This window comes from Gobio gobio, assembly GCF_949357685.1.
Source record: "Gobio gobio genome assembly, chromosome: 9".
Taxonomy (NCBI): Eukaryota; Metazoa; Chordata; class Actinopteri; order Cypriniformes; family Gobionidae; genus Gobio; species Gobio gobio.
The window spans coordinates 54,052,497-54,067,334 of record NC_137115.1 but is presented as its reverse complement, the minus strand read 5'-3'; the positions used below and the strand labels follow the sequence as shown (position 1 = coordinate 54,067,334).

At 39.4% G+C, this 14,838-nt stretch overlaps 3 protein-coding genes across 4 annotated transcripts in view; 1 reads left to right on the top strand and 2 right to left on the bottom strand.

Moving 5' to 3' along the window:
• wtip (WT1 interacting protein) overlaps window positions 1-4,140 on the bottom strand; it is a 73,882-nt gene extending 69,742 nt beyond the window's left edge. Inside the window, exon 1 of the mRNA XM_079825804.1 lies at window positions 2,639-4,140. Within this exon, the coding sequence (XP_079681930.1) occupies window positions 2,639-3,851 (1,213 nt within the window). The 5' untranslated portion in view covers window positions 3,852-4,140. The remainder of the gene's footprint in view (window positions 1-2,638) is intronic.
• The window catches only part of ss18l2 (ss18, like 2), a 692,656-nt gene that overhangs the window by 232,365 nt on the left and 445,453 nt on the right, over window positions 1-14,838 (top strand). The gene's annotated exons all lie outside the window — the stretch shown is intronic.
• Window positions 8,202-14,838, bottom strand: part of sdr42e1 (short chain dehydrogenase/reductase family 42E, member 1) — an 8,244-nt gene continuing 1,607 nt past the window's right edge. Inside the window, exon 3 of one of the 2 annotated variants that reach the window (XM_079824894.1) lies at window positions 8,202-9,708. In XM_079824894.1, the coding sequence (XP_079681020.1) occupies window positions 8,610-9,708 (1,099 nt within the window). In that variant the 3' untranslated portion in view covers window positions 8,202-8,609. Of the gene's footprint in view, window positions 9,724-14,838 lie in introns of both variants that reach the window. The other variant, XM_079824893.1, reaches the window with a different exon arrangement.

The window sequence follows — 14,838 nt, the reverse complement described above, 5'->3', positions numbered from 1 at the left end:
GAGCATCTATCCATCATATAACTGCTCCACACGGCTCGGGTTAATAAAGTCAGAGGTCACTTTTGGGTCTAGACTTATAGCCAGTAAAAAAATATATATTTTCTTACAAAAAATGAATTTATTAACCCCCCGGAGCTGCGTGGAGCAGTTATATGATGGATAGATGCACTTTTTTGGGTATCATTCACTCCCATTATGAAGCTTTGATGTTGTTTAATGTAACTCTGAGTGTGTTTGGCTGAAAGAAGAAAGTCATATACACAGATGATGGCTTGAGGGCGAGTAAATCATGGGATGATTTCTTCATTTTTGGGTGAACTGACTCAATTTTGGACACAACAATTTAGGACAAAAACAAGTGCACTTTGATGCACTCTAAAAAGGTTCTTTGAAGGGATAGTTCACCCAAAAATGAAAATTATCCCATAATTTACTCGCCCTCAAGCCATAGGTGTATGACTTTCTTCTTTCAGGCAAACACAATCAGAGTTATATAAAAAAATCAAAGCTTTATAATGGTTGCTTCGTTTTTTAAGTCCATAAAAGTGCATCTATCCATCATATAACTGCTCCACACGGCTCCAGGGGTTAATAAAGTCAGAGGTCACTTTTGGGTCTAGACTCATGTACAGCCAGTGAATATAGTTTATGGATATTTTCTTACAAAAAATGAATTTTTTAACCCCCCGGAGCTGTGTGGAGCAGTTATATGATGGATAGATGCACTTTTTTGGGTACCATTCACTGCCATTATGAAGCTTGAATATTGTTTAATATTGGGGCTTTGCAGAGATACCAAATGTTTGGAGGTTTCACCAGGACATCAACAACTTCTTGGTCTTTAAAAACGTCCGACATTAGTGTTTAGCACTCTTATGGAAATATGATAATATGTTTTATTATAATTTAAATCTGATTAATTTTCAAATAGTTTTTTTTATAAATCAACATCTCAGGAAAATGTTATGGGGTTTCTAATCAAAATATGACTTTCTGTTACAAAACAGGGCATTGATTTCATAAATGTCCACTGTAGAGGACAAATCAGGCATTTTGGAGACACAACAAGTGAATAGGGAAAGAAATTACATATCAATATTCCTATGAAATATTAGATATTATTATGAAAATGTTGCCAATTATTACTCCCATTATTACACTTCTATTTTCATTACATGTTGCACCAAGAACACATTAATATGCAAATTAGATGCAGTGAAGATACATGGTATTGAATGGGAAAATCCAGGTATGGCCATTTTACCCACATTTTGCATAAAGTAAAATGGTAAATCTATGTTTCATAACATAGTTCAGAATCATCTTTAAACAAAGTTTGTTTAAAATAAAAACCTGAAACCTAAAAATTGATTGGTGAATTAAAAATAAATCCCATTGTTTTTGCCTATACATGCAATTTCATGTCATTTTATTTTTTAAACAACTAGGTCCTGTGGTCAACTGCAGAGGACTTATCATAACAAATGAATAAAATATCATTTTTCAAAAATGTTTTTTTCCCCCATTTGATTGTTATGCTCTAAACAATGTAATGACATGAAAAAAATACTAAATTTGCTTTTTTTCTGGGTCCCAGGAGGATATAAAAAAAAAGTCCTGGCTCTTTTAAGCTTTATAATGGTTGCTTCGTTTTTGAAGTCCATAAAAGTGCATCTATCCATCATATAACTGCTTTACATGGCTCCGGGGTTAATAAAGTCAGAGATCACTTTTGGGTCTAGTCTTATGTACAGCCAGTGATTATAGTTTATGGATATTTTCTCACAAAAAAATGAATTTATTAACCCCCCGGAGCTGTGTGGAGCAGTTATATGATGGATAGATGCACTTTTTTGGGTATCATTCACTCCCATTATGAAGCTTTGATGTTGTTTAATGTAACTCTGAGTGTGTTTGGTTGAAAGAAGAAAGTCATATACACCGATGATGGCTTGAGGGCGAGTAAATCATGGGATGATTTCTTCATTTTTGGGTGAACTGACTCAATTTTGGACACAACAATTTAGGACAAAAACAAGTGCACTTTGATGCACTCTAAAAAGGTTCTTTGAAGGGATAGTTCACCCAAAAATGAAAATTATCCCATAATTTACTCGCCCTCAAGCCATAGGTGTATGACTTTCTTCTTTGCAGGCAAACACAATCAGAGTTATATAAAAAAAATCAAAGCTTTATAATGGTTGCTTCGTTTTTGAAGTCCATTAAAGTGCATCTATCCATCATATAACTGCTCCACACGGCTCCAGGGGTTAATAAAGTCAGAGGTCACTTTTGGGTCTAGACTCATGTACAGCCAGTGATTATAGTTTATGGATATTTTCTTACAAAAAAAATATTTATTAACCCCCCGGAGCGGAGTGGAGCAGTTATATGATGGATAGATGCACTTTTTTGGGTATCATTCACTCCCATTATGAAGCTTGAATATTGTTTAATATAATTCCGATTGTGGCTGAAAGAAGGCTTGTGGCTTGAGGGCGAGTAAATCATGGGATGATTTCTTAATTTTAGGGTGAACTAGCTCTTTATTGCTCAAAAGTCTCTTTATAATGGGAAAATATTATTAAAGCACTCATGAAAGGGAACCCAAAATAGTTTAAAAGTGCGAGCTACTCACCAAAATACTCCTTTTTCATGTGTATCTCGAGCTCTTTCTCCAGCTCCAGGGTGAGGGCCTCCAGCCGCCGCTCCGCCTGACTGGGGCCGCTGTCCCGGGATGGAGTGACCTGGTACGGCAGCTTGAAGCGCTGCCCGCCGGCGACCGTTTTCCCGTAGCTAAACGCGATGTTGACGTCTGAATTGTGCTGTTGCGGCTCGGGAAACGCTTGGAGATGGACGCGGTTGTTATGGAGGCCGTTGGGCTCCGTGAAGTCCTCCTCCGGTAAAGGGAGCTGGAGCTCGGGGTAGGCGCTCATCGATCCCCGGGAGCTACGCGAGCTCCTGGAGCTGTGGCTGGAGATGCTCGACCGGGGACTGACCACGCAGTTGGGTCGCGCGCCCCCGTCCTGGCTGCAGATGCCGTGCGCCACCGCGGCGCTCTCCGGGTCGTGGTTCCCCGCGGGCGTGAAGCGCGAGTCGGAGTAGCTGGAGCGCGGGCTCGTGGTGCTCGACCTGGGGCTGATGTGCCGCTGGTCGTAGCCCATGCTGATGCCGCTGGTTCGGTTGCTGCTCGGTTTGCTCCCGCAGTCGTAGCCGGTGAGGCTGGTTCTGGGGCTGGAGTGTTTGCTGGTGTCACTGGCCGTGCTCGCGTAACTCGACCGTGGACTGATCACGCCGGTCCCCTCCTGTCCGGTGCTGGACCGCGGGCTGCTGATACTCGACCTCGGGCTGGTGTGTTTGCTCTGATCCGAAGCCAAGCTGGACCGGGGGCTCGTGGCCGCGTACCTGCCGTCGGGGCTGGCCATACATAAGCTGTTGCTCCTCGTGCCCGAGACGGGCACCTGTTTCCCCAGAACGAGCCCGTCGTAGGCGCAGCCCGTGCTGTACCGGTGCCCCTGCACCTCCGCGTGCGCGTATCTCCTGAGACGGTCCGACGCGCCGCTGTAACACGGCAAGGCAACTTCGGATTTGGTGCAGTACGCCTCGGGATCGGGGTAAACCGCCTCCCTTTGCGGGGAACAGAAATCCAGAGGCACTGAGGGTCGGTTCCCGTTGACGGAGCGCACGGGAGCCGCGCCGTAGACTTTGTTCCCGCTGCCATTCATTCGCTTACTTTTCTCCACGTCGGGGTTCGGCGCCCCGTACATCCCATCCTGATAAACATCATAAATGGAGAGGTTTTCCATCAGTTTGCTCGCTCTGCGCCCCGGATCCTCCTCATATTCATCCATGTCGCGCGGCGGGTCGAGGGACGTTGAACGCGGGAGCGCGCGGAGTCAACTACAACACAAACTGCATTTTACATGGAAAAATGCCGCCTCAGGCGAGCCATCGTTGTCTGTTCGCGCTAACTTACTCCATCGCCGACGTTCTGTCACGATTCATGTCCCCCGTATGTCGATTCGTCGCGATACGGTCGTCGTGACAAAGTTTCCACACAAGAGAACGTTTGTCAATTTCAGTTTTTGTAAAGTTGAAAGGTCTTTACAGTCAATGGCGCGCTGCGCGGAGGAATTTTCTCGCTTTGATTTTCCGTGATTGTTCCTGCGAGCTAGTTTCCAGCGAGTCCAACTCGCCTAAAATTACCCCCGGAGAATTTCTCACCAATCTGGACGGACGCTGAGTGCGGAGACGAGCGAGAATGCGTGTATCCAACGATGCATTTGGGACTAGTTTGTGTGAGAGGAATGCGCGGAGGGAGACGAGCGGCGCTGCGGCGCTCTGGAATGTGGTTAATGCCGGAGCGAAACAATGATAGAGAGCAACTCAGCAAGGGGGAGCAGAATCCTGAAAAAAAGTCCTTTGGAGAGCCTATGTGTGTCCACTTTCATCCAGCGGGCCAGATTAAAGATTTAACCACATAGACCAGCCTTCAGAAGATAATTAAAATCTAAACTGAACATCTCTAAACTTTAAACAAGAGGCAACTCTTTATGCCATTGCATTGTTTATATTCTTGAGGGAAAATAATGAGTAACATATTAAAGAAATACTCTCTAGGTTTGTAAAATGTCTACCTGTCTTGTATTTCCCAGGTAGTTCATGCATCAGAAACAACAGTGCTATCACACATGGACAGGAGGCTGGTGGATGTGAATTGAATCAGGTCCCAAACATTTAATTGCACATCAATGACAAAAGCTATTGTCACTAACATACAATTTCCATCACCACTGAATACAGTGGCCTGCATTTTGACACTTGAGACAACTTTAAAAGCAAGCACACGTGTCAAGTGAAATGTTTGACAAAAAAATGGTTTGGGTTGAACAACAAACACTAGGTATGAACACATTGTGTGACTTTGCATTGTTTGTGGTTAAAGGAACATGTCGATAGAGCTACACTGGATCAGCGCTGAGAACTCGAGGGGGACTTGATTGATATGTTTTCTACACTATGATATTCATACCTTATGCAATACATTTTTTAACAGAAGAAAGCAAATATATACATATAGCCTATATTAATTGTGTGTGTATATTTATATATACACACACAGAATTCTAAATGCTTATATCTTTGCTTTGAATATATATTTGCCATGCATGAATTGATTAAATGTGTGCAATATTTGTTTTTTTTGCCATTGCAATTTTATACATTGAAATGGTGCAAACATATATGTATTAGTACTGTCTAATAAACGTCTAATCGCATTCAAAATAAGTTTGTTTACATAATATATGTGTGTACTGTGTATAATTATGTATGTATTTAAGAAATATTTGCACGTGTATACACTATATATATAATTTATTATATAAATATAAATATTTTATACATAAATATAACACATTTTTCTTAAATATACATGCATGTGTTTTATGTCGGATGTGATTAATCGTGATGAATAGACCTGTCACGATTATAAAAATAATCGTTTGATCGCGATTAATTGGTCTAATCGCGGTCATTACAGGTGATCGTTATTATTGCCCACTATTAGAAGACACAAGGGGGCCCTGTAGTTAGTAGCGGGAAGTTCGGATCATTTTACAGACTCGGATCTTTGAATCTCGTTCAGCAAAATGAAAAAAAAAAATAAAAATTGAGTCATTTCAGCATAACAGGAAGAACGAAAGACTCGGACCCCGCGGAATGCGAACCTCGAAAGATGAACTAATAATTTCTCTTTCCGGTTCTGACAGCATAGTCTACTATAGGACTGACAGGAAGAACGAAAGACTCAACCCGAACTCGAGGGATGAACTAACATTTTCTGTTTCATGTACAGAACCTATGGGATTTTGCGCACACGCGCGGCCAACAAAATGAACGGATCACTCTCTGAGACAACTCGGTAGTCCCGAGTCATATTAAGAATCATTCGTTCATGAACGACGTACCTGCAGCACTCTACTTCTACCGGTCTCCCTCTGAATTCATTACGCTGAGCATTACGTTCAAATTATATTGCCCTGTTGATTTCTCCATCCTGAGTTAGAGCAGCCCAGTTATTCAACAAAGATGGATTTAGTTTCAAAGCCGAAAACGACAACGCCAATCAACATGACATCATGGCTTTGCTTAACTTTCTAAAGCCAAATGGCGTGTTATCTGTACGCATTTTGAGCTATCCGCGTGTATGTCTACGCAGTGTGATTCCGCGTGTATGTGTACGCCGAAACAAACCATAATCTCCGCGTGTATGTCTACGCTGTGTGATTCCGCGTGTATGTGTACGCCGAAACAAACCATAATCTCCACGTGTATGTCTACGCAGTGTGATTCCGCTTGTATGTGTACGCCGAAACGAACCATCATCTCCGCGTGTATGTCTACGCCGTGTGATTCCGCGTGAATGTAAATGGATTTATAAACATACTAAATTATGTTTTTTTTTTGAAAATGTAAAAGTGCAGAATGTTTCTTGTGATGGGTAGGTTTAGGGGCTTAGGTTTAAGTGTGTGTGTGTGTGTGTGTGATGGGTAGGGGCAGTGTAGGGGGATAGAATGAAACGGCGTTGATAAACACGTTAAAAAGCGATTATGCGTCTTGATAGCACTCCAAAATGGCATAGCGAATTGGCGTGTCATACATAGGTTTCCTTTAATTTCCAAGTTGGCGAGAAAGTAGCCTACATGTGCATATGTGCAACAAGTACTGCTTCTGAAAGAATGTTCAGTACAGCTGGCAACATTGTCACCCCAGTTAGATGCTGTCTTAAGCCAGAAAAAGTCAACATGCTAGTGTTTCTTTCCCGTAATCTACCAAGCCATTAAGGAGCATGATTGTTTTTATTTCATAATTTGATTTTTATGGCCTGTTCTGTTATGGTCATAGTTTATATTTGTGATTCATTGTTTCTGTTATTTACAGAATTTTCAAAGTTGTAAAATATATTTATATTTTACTTTAGTTTGGAATGAGATATTGACAGTCCTTTATGTGTTATGGTAAATTTATGGTGATTGTTTCTATTATTTATACTTTCATATACATTTACATTGTTTCTTTAAATGTACACATTTCTGAAAGATACATATTTTTCATTTATTAAATTACTTTAATATTTAAAGGCTTTAAGTGTATTAATGTGTTATTGCAAGTGACAACTTACAAGGGATTCAATTAAATAATCACAACAATTTGTATGACAATTAATCGACAAAGCCCTAAAACAGGCAATTAATCGCCAAAGCCCTAAAACAGACAATTAATCGTCATAATCGCAATTATTTATTGGACAATTAATCGTCAGCCAAATTTCATAATCGTGACAGCCCTAGTGATGAATCGATTTAACAGCACTAATATAAATATGTGTGTGTGTGTATATATATATATTAAATATGTTACTATATATAATGGTGTATATGTATATATATATATATTAATGTTAGTATATATATATATATATATATATATATATATATATATATATATATATATATATATATATATATATATATATATTGTACATATATGTGTGTGTGTGTGTGTGTGTTGGTGTGTATTAATATATGTTAGTATATATATAATGTACATATATATGTGTGTGTATATATATATATATTAATATATGTTAGTATATATAATGTATATATGTGTGTGTGCATATATATATTAATATGTTTTTATATATATATATACATATATATATATTAATATATGTTATTATATATAATGTACATATATGTGTGTGTGTTGGTGTGTATTAATATGTTAGTATATATATAATGTACATTTATGTGTGTGTGTATATAATATATATATATATATATATGTGTGTGTGTGTGTGTGTGTATATATACATTAATGTTAGTATATATATATATATATATATATATATATATATATATATATATATATATATATATATAAATAAACGTACATATGTGTGTGTGTGTATATATATGTTAGTATATATAATATAAATATGTGTGTGTATGTATATAAATATATGTTAGTATATATATAATGTACATATATATGTGTGTGAGTGTGTGTCTTTATATATGCACATATGTGCATACACACATTATATAAACAAACTTGTATGTTAGATGCTATTAATCAGTATATATATTTCAGATTGTGCACTATTTCTATGTGACTAATCAAATGGAGAAAATGATCAGGTTTTGTTCATATTTAGTGCTTTCGAGACATACTATCTGAAGAAAAACAATCGAGTTTACATCAAATTGTTAAACTGCTAATAATTTGCACTGAAAAAAAAATAGAACATGCAAAATGAAAGCATTTTTGTGATCTCAAATGTCTGCTCCTTACAGTACATACAGCATTAATTTTGACCCCAAAAAAGTATTTTAATATTGTTGTACACTCCAAACAAATACTTGTATGTTAATACGGGATATCATTTAAAAACCCTTTGAGGAAAGGACACTGTTCATCCAAAAATGATCAGGGTTTAGTTTATTTGTGTACGCCACAGTCTCTTCTTTACAGCATTTTACAATATACCATCATCTCTCATGTGCACTGATTTGAACATCAGGTCAGGGTAAACCTCGCACATTTCACTGTCCCACAACCGGAAGGCAGGAGAGCACCAACGCAGCGAGCGCGACCACCAAAACAACATCTAAAATTAGTTTCCTAACTGATGACCGGCTGCGCTTTTTCCCGTGACCTCTGCCTCGAAACCATTGCACAACATCTTCCAGGTCATACCGTTTCGGCTCGTATCCCAGCTCTTCTTGTGCCTTCCGCATGCTGAAATAATGCGTGACGCCCGTCTTGTAGACCTCAGTGCGGGTCAGCAGGGGCTGGAAGTTATAGATCCGACCCACCACGTGGTGAAGCATCTCGGTGAGGAATGCGAAGAGGTATATGAGCGATATGGGCAGGCGAAGTGTGGGGAACGTGTATCCCAGACCCTCCACCAGAGGCCGGAAAAACTCAAAGTTGTTGACAGGCTTTCCGTCGGAGATGAAATATGGCTGACCGGCGGATCGGTGCTGGCGCTTTTCGGTTAACGCCTCAGCGGCTAACAAGTGCGCGGACACCAGATTATCCACATGAACAAACTCCACAAGACTCTCAGGATCGCCGTACACAAACCTAAAAATCCCCTTCTCAATATAACCAACTATCCTAGGTAGGTGTCTTTGCTCCCCAGGGCCGTATATCCCAGCTGGACGCAGGGCACATGTCCGAAAAACACCTGCGCTGTTATCCAGCGGCGAACCGTTCGCTTTTAACACCTGCATCTCTGCAATAGACTTCGTCCTGGAGTAGTGATCCGGGTGCAGGTGCAAGGGCAAGTAAGGCAGGCTTTCATCACCGTTCCTAATCTCCTGACCCCCAAAAACGACATTATAGGTGCTCGTGTACACCAGTCGGGGGACTCGCTGTGCCACGCAAGCCCTGAGGACGTTCTCCGTTCCCAATACATTCACCTCGTCGATGAGCTTCCCATTGAGCTGCTCCCGTCCCGACATCCCATAGGAGGCGATGTGGAACACGCAGTGCATGCCTCGGACGGCTTCTTCCACCTGGGGGTAATCCCGGATATCGGCCCGCGTGAACGCCATGCCCTCGGGAAGCTCTTGGCTCGGGGGCCGCACATCAAACAGCACCACCTTTGAGGAGGTTTGGAGGAGAGCGCAGGCTAGACTGAAAGAGAAAGCACTGTTACAAACAGTTTTGGGGAAAGTTACTTTGAAAAGTAATGCATGACAATATTGCGTTACTCCCTTAAAAAGTAACTAATTGAGTTACTTTTTAAGACAAGTAATGCGTTAGGTTACTTTTGCGTTACTTTTTCTCACCTGGGCTGGGCTTGTTTTTGTTTTTAACAAGAAAGTTATATTTTTGTGCAACGGTAAAGACCTCTTCATACCAAAATTGAAATCATAAGCCCCAGGCTGAGGTAAAAAATGCAGATTGACGCATGAACAGTAGAGGGCGCAGCTCTGGATAATGGTAGAATAGGATGCAGGAGAAAAAAGTTTTACCGATAAAAACAAAAAATCTAGTGATTTTCATCATCGCAGGTCAGCAGCAAGACATCGGTAAATTAAATATAAAGGTAGATTATGCATAAAAATAGTTGCTTTTTTTAACATTTAATTATTGCAGGTTTGCATAGTATTCTGATTTTGTATTTGACTGATTTTAATTATTTTGAGGAGTACAGAATCTTTATTGTGCAAGTGAGATAAATAAATGCTCACATTTAGTCTGGAACTGCAATAACCCTCATGTTCACACACACACACACACCTCTGCACTTATTTTTCTCCACATGTGGGCTGGAGAGCTGTCAGTCAAATTAATGTGAAAAAGTAACTCAGATATTTTGTTGTAAATTTGAAAAGTAATGCGTTACTTTACTAGTTACTTTAGATTAGATTAGATTAGATTCAACTTTATTGTCATTACACAAGTACAAGGCAACGAAATGCAGTTTAGGTCTAACCAGAAGTGCAATAGCAGCAAGTGCAGGATATACAATGGTTGCGTAAGTGCAGGACATAAAAATGTTCTGAATATATATAAATATGTATAAGTAGAGAGATGGTTATTACTATAAGTAGAACTGAATTTACAGATGAATATATACAGTGAATAAATATACAGATGGCTATTTCTATAAACAGAATTTACAGGTGAATATGTACTATGAATATAATATACAGATGGCTATTACTATAAACAGAATTTACAGGTGAATATGTACTAGAATATAATATACAGATGGCTATTACTATAAACAGAATTTACAGGTGACTATGTACTATGAATAAATATACAGACGGTTATTACTTGAACAGAATTTTACAGTTAGAGGTATACAATAATATGTTAGGCTAATATGAGGAATATAGCAGTGGATTAAGTTAGTACAATAAATTATGGACAGAGCTATCCGAAGAAAGTGTAAAAGTGCAGTGAAAAGTGGTTGCATATTCCAGTTAGAAGTACGGTGCAAAATGCAAATGTAAACATTGTTACTGTAAATACAGTCGGCAGTGCAGATGAGCATAATCCAGTTACGGTATGGTGGTGCAGAATGCATAAGTCAACAGTTGTTACTGTAATAAACAGTCGGTAGTGCAAATAGCAAAGTGAAGGAAGATGTGAGGTAGGAGAGTTATCAGTTTATGAGGGAAGTGGATCAACGGGGGTTTGAGTTCAATAAAGAGACAGCTCTGGGGAAAAAACTGTTCTTTAGTCTGCTGGTCCTGGTCCGGTGGATCCTGAAACGCCTGCCGGAGGGCAGGAGAGAAAACAGTCTGTGTGCTGGGTGAGAGGAGTCCTTGAGGATGCTGCGAGCTCGATGCAGGCAGCGTTTCCTCTGGATGTGTTCGATGGCAGGCAGTGGAGTCCCTGTGATGCGCTGGGCAGTTTTCACCACCCGCTGCAGTGCCTTGCGCTCCGCAACAGAGCAGCTCCCATACCACACTGCCACACAGCTGGTCAGGATGCTTTCTATTGCGCAGCGGTAGAAGTTCACCAGGATAGCCGAGGAGAGCTGATTCTTCCTCAGTGTCCTCAGGAAGAAGAGGCGCTGGTGAGCCTTCTTGACCAGGCTGGAGGTGTTGGTCGTCCACGACATGTCCGCCGAGATGTGGGTCCCCAGGAACTTGAAACTGGAGACACGTTCAACAGCCATTCCATTGATGTGGATGGTGTCGTGTGTGCCTCTTGACTCCTTCCTGAAGTCCACGATGAGCTCCTTCGTTTTGGTGGTGTTGAGGAGCAGGTTATTTTCGGTACACCATGTGGCCAGGTGCTGGATCTCCTCCCTGTAGGCAGTCTCATCGTTGTTGCTGATGAGACCAATCACCGTAGTGTCGTCCGCAAACTTGACGATGGAATTAGTTCCATACACAGGCTTGCAGTCGGAGGTGAAGAGGGAGTAGAGAAACGGACTTAGCACACAGCCCTGTGGTACACCAGTGTTAAGAGTGATGGATGTGGAGCAGGTGGATCCTGAACGAACATTCTGGGGTCTGTCAGTTAGGAAGTCCAAAATCCAGTTGCACATTGAAGTGTTGATGCCCAGGTCTCCAAGTTTGGCAATTAACTTGGATGGGATGACAGTGTTGAATGCTGAGCTGAAGTCAACAAACAGCATGCGTGCATACGTGTTCTTATGGTCCAGATGGGTGAGCACAGTGTGCAGTGCCATGGAAACGGCATCCTCTGTGCTCCTATTGCTGCGGTAGGCAAACTGGTGTGAGTCCAATGTGGATGGTATAGAGTCTTTTAGGTGTATTGTAGGTGTACTTGGAAAAAGTAATATTATTACGTAACTCAAGTTACTTGTAATGCGTTACCCCCAACACTGGTTACAAAGAGCTAGCAATCAAGATTTAGTTATAAAGTGGGGGGAAATGCAGGACAGCAGCTTGTCTTTTAAAAATCATATTTCAAATACTACAAAAACAGCCTTCTTCCACCTCAGAAACATCGCTAAGCTACGAAACATGCTATCTGTCTCTGATGCAGAAAAGTTAGTTCATGCATTTATGACCTCTAGACTAGATTACTGTAATGCACTACTAGCTTGCTGTCCTGCCTCCTCAAAAAAAAAAGCTACAATTAGTCCAAAATGCAGCTGCTAGAGTACTTACTAGGTCAAGAAAATATGATCACATAACACCAATTCTAACATCTCTACACTGGTTACCTGTTAAAGGGTTAGTTCACCCAAAAATTACAATTCTGTCATTAATTACTCACCCTCATGTCGTTCGACACCCGTCAGACCTCCGTTCATCTTCAGAACACAAATGAAGATATTTTAGTTGAAATCTGATGGCTCTGAAAGGCCTCCATTGGCACAATGGCACGGTTCACTCTCAAGACCCTTAAAAGACACTAAAGACGTCGTTACAAAGTCCATCTCACTACAGTGGTTCTACAATAACTTTATGAATCGGCGAGAATAGTTTTTGTGCCCAAAAAAACCCTAAATAACGACTTATATAGTGATGAAGATTTCAAAACACGGCATCATGAAGCTTCGAAGCGTTATGAATCAGTGAGTCGATTCATGATTCGGATCGCGAGTCAAACTGCTGAAATTTGGTGATTCAAACTGCTGATTCGACTCGCTGATTCATAACGCTTCGAAGCTTCATGAGGCCGTGTTTTGAAATCGTCATCACTATATAAGTCGTTATTTTGGGGTTTTTTTGCGCCCAAAAACTATTCTCGCCGATTCATAAAGTTATTGTAGAACCACTGTAGTGAGATGGACTTTGTAACGACGTCTTTAGTATCTTTTAAGGGTCTTGAGAGTGAACCGTGCCATTGAGCCAATGGAGGCCTTTCAGAGCATCAGATTTCAACTAAAATATCTTCATTTGTGTCTGAAGATGAACGGAGGTCTGATGGGTGTCGAACGACATGAGGGTAAGTAATTAATGACAGAATTTTCATTTTTGGGTGAACTAACCCTTTAAGAGATTGCAGAACAAATATATGTTTTACTGAACATTGATGGAGCAACAGATTTTGTGTGAAAATAAATCATAAAAGTGGTTTGTTCGTTTAAAAATGTTGGTGTCAAGGTGTGCAAAAAGCACAAAGTATTGATACAAATAATAATAATACTTGTTCAAAACAGTCACTTTAGCAAAGTTTGTACTATTTTCGGTTTATTTTTTACAAATAATAAATAAAAAAAAGTCCTTAAAACCCCTTAACTGTAACTTTTTGAGAACTTAAATGGCTGTAATTAAGTTGGCTTTCTGAAATCCTAATCTATCTATCCGTCGGTCTATCTATCTATCTATCTATCTATCTATCTATCTATCTATCTATTTTGCACTGTCAGTTCTTTTCTTGAATAAAGGATTGGAAATGAATGGGTTTTTTAATCCGATTAATCAAATAAATAATTTATTATTAAAATAATCGTTAGTTGCAGCCCTAGTTTTTATTCACTTGCCTTTTTTGGCCCATTCATTTTTAAATCTGTTGCCATGTTAATTTCGTTGACAAATAATTTGTCAATATTTTATTCAACAACATTTTTCACAGACAAAAACGAGACGAAAATCAAAACCAGCTTTGAATGACAAAAACTATGACAAATATATATTGTCATTTTCGGTCAGAATTCGGTCTTAAAGTGACAGCAGTCCATTAACCTGCTTCCATTTGTGCTCTTAATATTAATCAAACAACAAAAGACAGAGAAAATCACCTCTTTAGTTTCATTATATTTATTAAACATGAATTATTCAATCCATATTTAATCTATAAGGAATGTTGTATGCAATTTGTTATAAAGAATGCATATCATTCATTGAAAATAAGACATTGTGTTCTTCTTTAGGAGGAGTAGTTTTATTTAATTGTTACATAATATTTGTTTATATGTCACAGCAGTTAAATCTGTGTCTGGATTTAATATCATTCATATTAATAGGTTAATACAGTAGATGTTTTCTCCAGGAGTATATAATGGGTTTGGACATTTTAGAGAAATTCTTAATGCTTTACAATTTAACTAAACCCATTAATTTTGTTTGTGAGTGTGTGCGTCTGAGTGTAGTGTAGAGAACAAGTTCTAACATCCTGTTAAGTTTTCTGATTAGTATTTTTCTTTATTAAAAAAAAATATATATATATTTATAGATTTATTGTGGCATCCTGTGCACTTTCTGAAGATTTTTTGCACTGTGAATTTGCACTGTCAGTTCTGTTTTTGAATAAAGGATTGGAAATTAATGCTTTTTTAGAAATCCACTTAATCGAAAAAAATAATCGACAGATTAATCGATTATT